Source organism: Physcomitrium patens, chromosome 10 (assembly GCF_059467195.1).
Source record: "Physcomitrium patens ecotype Gransden chromosome 10, ASM5946719v1, whole genome shotgun sequence".
NCBI lineage: Eukaryota > Viridiplantae > Streptophyta > Bryopsida > Funariales > Funariaceae > Physcomitrium > Physcomitrium patens.
In genome coordinates this window covers 5407479-5416686 of record NC_143419.1, presented here as the reverse complement: position 1 = coordinate 5416686, position 9208 = coordinate 5407479, and the positions used below count along the sequence as shown (strand labels likewise).

The window sequence follows — 9208 nt, the reverse complement described above, 5'->3', positions numbered from 1 at the left end:
TTATAGCTATATTTGAAATTTTCTTCATATTTATTTTTTGATTTCTTAAATATATACTTCTTTACAATAATAGGCTTCCAAAATCCAATGATAGAATTAGATTATAGAAATTTGGAAATAAATGAACTTCTAGTTATGACATTCTAACTTCCTTTGAAATATGTTGGTGGTGAAGAAAATAAAATGGTATCTCTTATCTCGCTCTACTATTTTTTTTTTTTTTTTTTTTTGAATAAACATATAATTTAGAACCTTCTATTATGATATTTTTTTCCTTGAATACGACTTAAAAGACAATAGGAATCAATGGAAGGTTTTTGATTTTTTTTTAGAGTTGTTTTTCAAAAAATTAAAATTAAAATCAAATTGGTGTTTTTTTTTGCTATGGTCTAATTATTAATTTGACCTCTGGCCTTCTATCATATATCTAGGTTATTAGAGAAGAATTTATAATATATTTTGTTAAAATTGGTAAAAATTTACTTTAAAGTAGTAATTCTACAACTAATTTAGTGGCACATAAATGGAGCAATGTCCTAGATCAAGACTTTTCATTTAATTGAAAAAACACTTGGTCCAACTTTTTTTTCCTATAAAGAGGCCATGTTTAGTTGACTTATATAGCACAAAGATATAGCAGTTAATACTTTGAAGAGAAAAATTAGCCTTAGTATTGATACTTATTGCATTGTGTGTCAATCTCATATGCTTGAATCTATTTTCTATTGGTTTTGAAATTGTCATCAAGCCTATTACATTTGGAACTAGACAATCTTTCTTTTATATAAACTAACATTTAATTCTTAGAATTGGAATTGTTAGAAGTCATATGCTTAGCAAGAAGTTATTTTTGCAAAAGCTATTCTTTTAGATTCAAATGTTTGTAAGATCTGATCTTTATTAAGAGATCTTTGTCTTTGTATTATTTGGATTCAAAGAAACAAATTTGTCTTTAAAAATGAAGTGTGGTGTACACTCCATATTAGAAGCTTGGTTTAAAAAGTGCTTATTAAATATGAACAAATTTGTTGGAAATTTGTCTAAAAGATATTAGAAAAAATCCATAATTTGACTCTTTTGTTCTCAAACAATAACTTACAAATGACAAATCACATACTTGGTTCTTGAAATGAGATAGTAATTAAATTAAACTTTAAAATACCTTAGTATGATATGATCACATAAATGTTGTATGTAGTTTGTTGTACTTTTTCACTCTATTATCGGATGTACTCTGATTTTGTGTTAATAAAAGAAAGAAAAAAGAAGAAGAAGAAGAAGAGTAAGAGTCGAAATCTTAAGGATATAGCACGGAGATAAATTAGGTCCATCAATTGGAGACCTCGCTGCACAAATTTCAGTAGTAGACGTGGGGAGATAGATCGGTGAGTGTCGTCCTGGTGTGCACAATCAATGCCTGCTATACATCATTAACGATTTGATGGGTTTTTATTTAGACAAAATGTAGGATTACTTGTATCACTTGGTTGTGAAGAATTACTCAGAAGTCGATCAAACCACAAGAATCATATCAACATTGTCAGCTTTCATTCACATAAGTGCACTTTTGCGGAACTGTATAATCGGCACTTATTTATTTCTCTCTTTTATATCTTTTGGATGAAGAATGCGGAGAAGAGTTTGTAAAGGCCCTAATTCTGTTTTTGAGCTTTTGGGTGATCTACATCCCAGCACGACGTGTGTCATTCTGGACCTGGAGATGGGGCTGGATGTGCAGTTGACAGGAGGGGTTCACTCTGGACTGAAGTTGGTGATCATAAGAAAGTGGGTGTTGTATTTTTTTTTCAGCACATGTGTGTTTGTATTGATGAAGAGTTGAAGTTTCCCGTGCTTGTGTCACTGGGAGGAAGAAGTTTGAGGGTTAACTACATTCTTTTTTTTATTAAGGTTTCGGAGAAGGTGAATGCTTCAAGGAATAGTCGGTTGTGTGATTGTGGATTGACAAGGGGAGAAGTATTGGGTCTCAGGCTGCTGTACTTTTGAGTAGGAGGTCGAGCTCTGATTTGCTTGGCTATGGCACTCTTAAGAATTCCCAAAGCCATTTTCAAGTTGGGGGCAGTTCCGGCAACGGAGGGTCTGTGTGGGAGGCACACACAATTGGGGAGCTGGGGATGGAGCTCCAGAATGACAATTCATTCTGGGAGACCGGTGATAGCTGCAGAGGGACTGGGTGGAGATGGAGTAGGGGGCGTCGATGCTGGTGTGTCGCTAGTGCAAGGAGCGTCTCGGGGCCTCGGTCTGGAGTTTGTCAGTATTCTTTTTCTTTCAATTACATCCCTCGCATTCTCTTTGACCTTTTTGCATTGGCTTCGTTTCGTGTGTGGAAGTTTGAATTATGGCACACTTGCTGCAGGGAGAGTCATTCTCTGTCGCTCTCTCTTCAAATTGGTTGCCTGAAATCGTCAACCTTGAGCGCTGCAGAAATTTACAGTGCAATCAATTTGTCCCAGAGAATAATTTTAGGACAATGCACGTAATTTGTGACTATTGGGAACAATTTCCTCTGCTTACATGTTGGTTTGTTAGAAATTTAGTGTTTGCAAGCTAGGGAGTATGCTTGTTTGCATCAAAATTTTGGATTAGCGGTTAAAAACAATTTGATTATTGAATAATCTTGTTAAGTTGGAGTGGGGTGGGGGCAGAGTGAGTGAGTGAGAGAGAGAGAGAGAGAGAGAGAGAGAGGTCTGTCGAGGGTCATGAACGCACGTTAACCCTTGAATTACAAACTTTTACATTTTATGGTGTTCCTAAAATGCTGTAGTGCAGTGAAGCGTTGGCTGTTGTCTGATTTGCGACTTGTTTGTGGTTATTATCAGGTACGACAGCTTCTACAGAAAGAAAAGGGTCACGTTATTGCATCTTGCAGGGACCCTCTGAGTGCTGCTGACTTATCGTCGCTGAAGGACCAGCATGCAGGCAGACTGACACTGCTACCTCTAGATGTGACGAAGGAGAATACTATTGAGGTAAATCATTTCAACAACCTAGTCATGTATTACTTATTGTGATAGAGTAAGAGTCATATGTGAGCCCATGCATCCCCCAGAAACGATGAGCATGGAAATTCAGCTCAATTTTAGTATAAAACCACGTAAGGAATTAACTGGATCCTGTGACGATAGTAGGAAGCGGCAAAGCTTATTTCCAAAGAGCACGGAAGGCTGGATCTGCTCATAAACACAGCTGGAATCCTCCATGTTAGTAGTCTCAAAATTCAGCCTGGTAAGCGCTATTTTCCCCATATGTCATTGCCTGACTTCACCTTAATAAGGTATTTTCTGAATGCCATAAGACACGGTTTGCCTTTGTATTTTACATCCGTATCTTCAAGAGTGTGCCTGAGAGAATTCACTTAGAAATGGATTATACATGTACACCGGAGAGATGCGAAAAGTGGTGTAACTATTTGTAGTCTTTGACGAGGCTGTGTTGACGATAACAATTGCAGAGACTGCATTGCTCAAAGTGAATCCAGAGGCTATGACGCTTGTGTATCAGATTAATGCAGTTGGGCCACTTCTTGTAATGAAGGTGTAAAACCAGTTCTTCCCCTTTTGCCTCTACAAATGCTGTTAGCTTAAATATAGTTTCTAGTCCATTGACTATTGTAAAGGAATTCCTTTGCTGTCAAACATTAGCACTTAACTCAAACTTTCTATCAGATAGGATTCTGTCTTCACCTTGATGGTGTCGTAGACTGCACCTAATGAGTTGCATATTGGTGCACTTGCAGCACATGGCAGCTTTGTTGAAGAAGGGAGGAGGAAAGGGGACTAGCAGGCCCGCAGCAATCATAGCAAATCTCAGTGCTCGGGTGGGATCCATTGGGGATAATGGAACAGGAGGATGGTATGCTTACCGTGCATCAAAATCCGCACTAAATCAATGTAAGTACAGTATCCAATATTTTCAAGCTGTGTATGTGAAATTTTGATGTGAAAAGATTGAATAGATCTAGGAAAGATATCAGGTGTTCAAAAAGTTCTTAGATCAATGTGGAACTAGTCATCGTCCATTTGCGCAAAACTTGTTCAATAATGCAGTCTTCCTAGGTATAGGATCTACTTATTTGTGTTCATATCAACGTTGGGTCGGAAATTTGATGTTTAACTGTGGGTGTTGCTTTGTACAGTGACCAAGACAGCGTCGTTAGAATTTGCAAGGAAAAGGGACCCTATCGTTAGCATCTTACTTCATCCAGGAACAGTGGACACTGACCTTTCCAAACCCTTCCAACGAAACGTACCAGAAGGCAAGCTGTTCACAAGAGAATACTCAGTGGAGAGGTTGCTAGGTATCATTAATAGGATAGATGCCAAGGACAACGGGAAGTTCTTCGCTTGGGACGGGCAAGAGATAGTATGGTAAGTACACAGAGGTAGAAGTTTATCCTCTGCAGGACCATTTTTTATGCGTACCATCAACGCTATGTACATCGAATTGTGCAGCTCTTTCACCAGTTAATTGAATTTCTTGATTATGGAAACTCAAGTTTTGCCACCATTCCTTCCCTCCATTGACATGTTATTAACTCGATGGTGTGCAAATAATGCGTTTACAGCAATGGGCAAGATAGAGAAGCTGGCAACAGCGAATCATTTAGAGAGGAATTCAGTCCTGGTCTGTACATTCCCCTAACCATGCCGAATTCATGCCGGAGGCGTTTCTAATGATGCGTTTATGATCATATACTGCAATCCCAACACGTTTCCAACTAGTAATCATCCACTATACAAGTCAAAAACAGCACGCGCTTTGCAAATAACTGTAAAACTGCGACTGTGGACGTAGATTTCAACCTTAGCGCTAACATAATCGAACATCAAAAAGCTGGGCCCAGAAGAAACATACAGCTGAGACAACTGCAACTGTCCTCAAAACGCATCAATAGAAAGTGATTAACCAACTCTCATGTATCAGAGTAATATTGATGAGTAATACGGCAGATGCTCAGCTGAGAGGTACACCAACAAAGTCTTCGTAATGTGACAGCACAAGAGTGTACGCCAAAGTAAGATTATTCAGTTTCTGCATTATTCAATACATATCACAACATTAATTACGAGACAGCAATGAATTCATTAGAATTCCCCTCATCTTGTGGCTTCCATATGCCGCTCAAAAAACTCACATCCAATTCGGAAAAGAAAAGGTGTAAGCAGGACTGCTTCAATTGTCTCAGCTGTAAGTTTTAAATATTGAAATTCAAAACTTACAGATGCCAGTAAGCGCATAGCTTTCATGTGCCAGGTGAAAGTAAAAGTGCTTCAAGTAGCTCATCGCCATCAAGAGTGTTCACCAATTTAATTTGTGTGCATGCAGATCAAATTAGGGCGCGCTCTTGGAAAACCCTCAGCATAGTCGATCCAATTTGAGCAGGAGATTCGCACACCGTCACACCAGCTGCTCTCAGAGCGTTAATCTTATCTGTGGCAGTCCCCTTTCCTCCAGAGATGATAGCTCCCGCATGCCCCATTCGCCTACCAGGGGGAGCAGTCAAACCAGCGATAAATGACACCACCGGCTTCTGTGTACCACTTTCCTTGATGAATGCAGCTGCATCCTCTTCAGCAGAGCCCCCGATTTCACCAATCAACACTATTCCTTCAGTTTGCGGATCATTCACGAACTTCTCAAGACAATCTACAAAATTCGTTCCATTAAAAGGATCGCCGCCGATCCCCACGCACGTCGACTGCCCTAGCCCAACTGCCGTCGTCTGGAACACTGCCTCATACGTCAAAGTCCCCGATCGAGACACAATCCCGATGCGTCCCGGCTTGTGGATGTACCCCGGCATGATACCTATCTTGCACTCGCCTGGCTTGATGATACCAGGACAATTAGGCCCGATCAGCCGCGTCTTCGATTGCTGCAGCAGCGCCGACTTCACCTTCACCATGTCGTGCTGCGGAATACCCTCCGTGATGCACACGACCAAATCCAGCTCTGCATCCAGAGCCTCCAAGATCGCATTCGCCGCCAGCGACGCGGGCACGTAAATAACCGATGCATTCGCTCTCGTCTCCTTCTTCGCTTCCGCCACGGTGTTAAACACGGGCAAGCCTAAATGCTCCGTCCCGCCCTTCTTCGGCGTCACACCTCCCACCATGTTAGTGCCATAATCAATCGCTTGCTCCGTGTGAAACGTCCCATTCTTCCCTGTAATCCCCTGGCAAATCACTCTCGTCGTCTTGTCCACAAAAACAGCCGGCCCTGTAGTGAGCTGTCTCCGTGCGCCATCTCTCTGCGCTGCCAACCGCTGGAGCTGCCGAGCAATGCCACCGATTCCTCTCATCCTTCCGCTACTTGTCTAACTCTCTAACGCGCAAAAGAGTACTAAAAAGCGAGAGCGGCAAAACACCTCGCACATGCAAGCAACCCTGGCGTGAAACAGAACACACAGTTGCATAAACCCTGCGATGATGGGTAATGTTAGCGTTATGGCGATGGATTTTCCAAGCCTAGAAATGGGTCCCGGGAGCATGTAGACGACGACGGTTCCAGTGCCGAACGGGCTCGGGAATCGTTTAGGGATTCTTGCTCTCTACAAGTCACCGTTTCTGGATATGTCTGTTTCCGCGGCTCTTCTCTCCCTCTCCGCCCACATTGCGTGACGCACCCATTTCACTGCATCTACCGAGCGGACAGATCAGCCAAGGACTTTCAACGTCATCACTCTGTTGGATTGTGCGTGGGTCTTGTTTTCTCTCACGGGTGACAGATTTTATTCGTACATTGGAAAATATGTCTCACTTCAGTGGCCGAACTTCCTGTCTATTAGGTGTGACGATGGGATTCCTTCAACATTATAGCATTTCTGTTTTTGATTGTTAGTTCGTTTATATGTTTTGTGTAGCAGTGGACTGCATGCGAAATTCAACAGATTTTGACTAGAATCATGCACGTTGTTGCCATGCTGTGCCAAGTCGGATACCAAGGAAATGAAACTTTGAATCAAAACTTTCCAGGATCCGAATATCAGGCTGTGTTGAATGGGCATTTCCAAATCACGCGGGGGCAGAAATGAGATGCAGCAGAATACATGTCGAAATCAGACACACAACGGGTCGAAATTAATTGTTTATGTGCAACGTAATGACACCTAATTAGTGTTCTCACCCACCAAGAGGAGGAGAGTACACTTCAAAAAAGAAAAAGAAGTATCGAACTAATTCGGGAACTCATTGTCTCAGCCCTCTTCCTTTTTTTGACGGTGGCACCACCTCCTTCGGCAAGTCCTCTGGCATTTCCACTGCAGCCATTCAGAAAACAAGGTTTAGGTTTCAGCAGTGAATTGGTACATGTGAAACAGACCTAGAAGGAAGCACATCAAAGAAGCAAGTACAAGCTGAGATCAATTGATACCTACAAGTAAGGGATACCACAATAAGACTTCCCGAGACGACGGCTTCAAGATGGAAACGAACCTTGAAACTTGGTATAAAACTCAGACAATCTCTTTAAGTCGAAGGGCATGTCCTATTGTGTGTGTACATTCACATAAACAGTAAGATTGTTGTGATTCATTCATTCACATTTATCGGAGTATTCTAGTAGCTCGTTCGTCCTTTTCGGTATCGTGATTGCGTTCCTGTGAAACTAATCGTGTAAATCTACTTTGCATTTTTTCCTTGAACAAGATAAATCAGAGACTGAAGGACCAGGTGCTTAAGCTTCATCAGTTTTGGCACCCGTCCGACACGGTAATATTGCACAGAGGAGTCTATGTGCACGAACCCACTTATTCTAAACCTATTGGTAAAAGATTAATAGAATGACTAACTTTCTCAAGCTAACTCTTTCCTAACGAGTTTGGATTTCCCAAGTATCAAGTCATGAGAGTTTCAGGTCTTGGATCATTAGAAAAAAAATGCAAGCTACACAAACAATCGCCCATATTCAGCAGAGACCAGACTACAACCCACAATTCAAAATTCCACGACACAATCACATACTGCAACCTTGACTGAAATCGGAGCACGAATTTGAATCGGATGAAAACGTTGTGTTTCAGACAATACACGATCCCTGTTAAATGTGACATCGACTGATCAAGAATGAGAAGTACGGAGCGAAGTTGCGTCTTTTTGAGAAAAATCTAATAGGCACTACCACGTTGAAACCCATCTCAGCTGCGCAGATGAGCATAACTCTATCTTTTCAATTGAAAGCCTGTAATCACTTCAGACGCTTCTCAAAAAATAGCTAAATTACATGCACATGTCCACAAAACCTAAAGCAAACAATGGAGGTCAAATTTCCACAGGAGATCGGCATCCCTCATCCAACCTAACTACGCTTCATAGGCAAGGATACCGAAACAGGATTAGATCAACGTTGCAACCACCCAGACACACACAGATCACTAGGTTTCAAAAGACTCTGATTCCGGGAGCACAATGTACCACTCTGTCGTCAATGTCTTCGAGAACAAGCTTGACATCACAATGTCTTTGTTTCATCACATGACGCGTCTGGGATAAAAGCTCCAAATCAAGGCTCCGATTTCACCAAACCGAATTCAACACCTCAAAAAAGAATAAAACGAAAAACAAAAATAAGAAAAATCCACAACCCAACATGATTCATTCCCGTTCCACCATCGCCCAATTTGCATTCCTTCCTCCACCTTTCCGTCCCGCGGTGTTTGAGGCCGTAGTGGGCTTTCGAACGATGTTGGGTGATATTAACAAAAGTTTATTAATGCCTCCAAAATTTGGGCCAAGGGGAGCAAAGACTAAAACAAAGCCAAGGAGGAGGGAGAGAAAGAGAGAGAGATGGGGAGAAGCCACTAATAAATAGTAGTAGTGAGAGGAGGGATCAAAATGCAAAGCAAAGCCAAGCAAATATGTAACACACACATGGGATTATGAACACTAGACTTGCATACTATGAACTATACAAGCTTTTTCTCAACTAATGTACTAGTTTTATCTCACTTGATTTAAATTGATCTAAGTGCTACCCAGTTTAATGTCCACCTACAATGAGGTGGGCAACATCCATACCATATTATGTGGATGGATAAAAACCTAGTATTATTACTTGTATTCTATGGTTCTAGGAGAGATTTTGCCAAAGCAATCAGGTTTACAGTTTAGGGTTTGTTCATTTATTCATTACAAAAAGCTTTGGTTGAAAGTTCTATCAATATTTGATGAGTTATGCATGTGGAAGGTTTGAT

The 9208-nt window shown here is 41.1% G+C and overlaps 2 protein-coding genes and 1 long non-coding RNA gene across 4 annotated transcripts; 1 reads left to right on the top strand and 2 right to left on the bottom strand.

Annotated features, from left to right (window-relative positions):
- Positions 1–1615: 1615 nt before the first annotated feature.
- LOC112287757 (putative oxidoreductase C663.09c) lies at positions 1616–4507 on the top strand. Of its 2 annotated transcripts, XM_090253550.1 has the most exons (7): positions 1616–1785; positions 1989–2268; positions 2838–2987; positions 3147–3243; positions 3470–3552; positions 3755–3908; positions 4154–4507. In XM_090253550.1, the coding sequence occupies exons 2-7, from the start codon at positions 2035–2037 to the stop codon at positions 4387–4389; spliced, it is 954 nt and encodes a 317-aa protein (XP_090109676.1). In that variant the 5' UTR covers positions 1616–1785; positions 1989–2034; the 3' UTR covers positions 4390–4507. The 2 variants fall into 2 exon arrangements, with proteins under 2 accessions (XP_090109676.1, XP_024386883.1); XM_024531115.3 differs by lacking the exon at positions 1616–1785 and having other exon boundaries at positions 1821–2268.
- Positions 4508–4909: 402 nt separating this feature from the next.
- LOC112287756 (succinate--CoA ligase [ADP-forming] subunit alpha, mitochondrial) lies at positions 4910–6647 on the bottom strand. The gene is made up of 2 exons (XM_024531114.3): positions 5238–6647; positions 4910–5049 (listed from the first exon to the last, which is right to left on the bottom strand). Exon 1 carries the CDS (start codon positions 6317–6319, stop codon positions 5345–5347), a length of 975 nt encoding a protein of 324 aa, XP_024386882.1. The 5' UTR covers positions 6320–6647; the 3' UTR covers positions 4910–5049; positions 5238–5344.
- Positions 6648–7089: 442 nt separating this feature from the next.
- On the bottom strand, positions 7090–8671 carry LOC141045857 (uncharacterized). The gene is made up of 2 exons (XR_012218376.2): positions 8430–8671; positions 7090–7276 (listed from the first exon to the last, which is right to left on the bottom strand). It is a non-coding gene; the product is annotated as an uncharacterized LOC141045857 (long non-coding RNA).
- Positions 8672–9208: the final 537 nt, after the last annotated feature.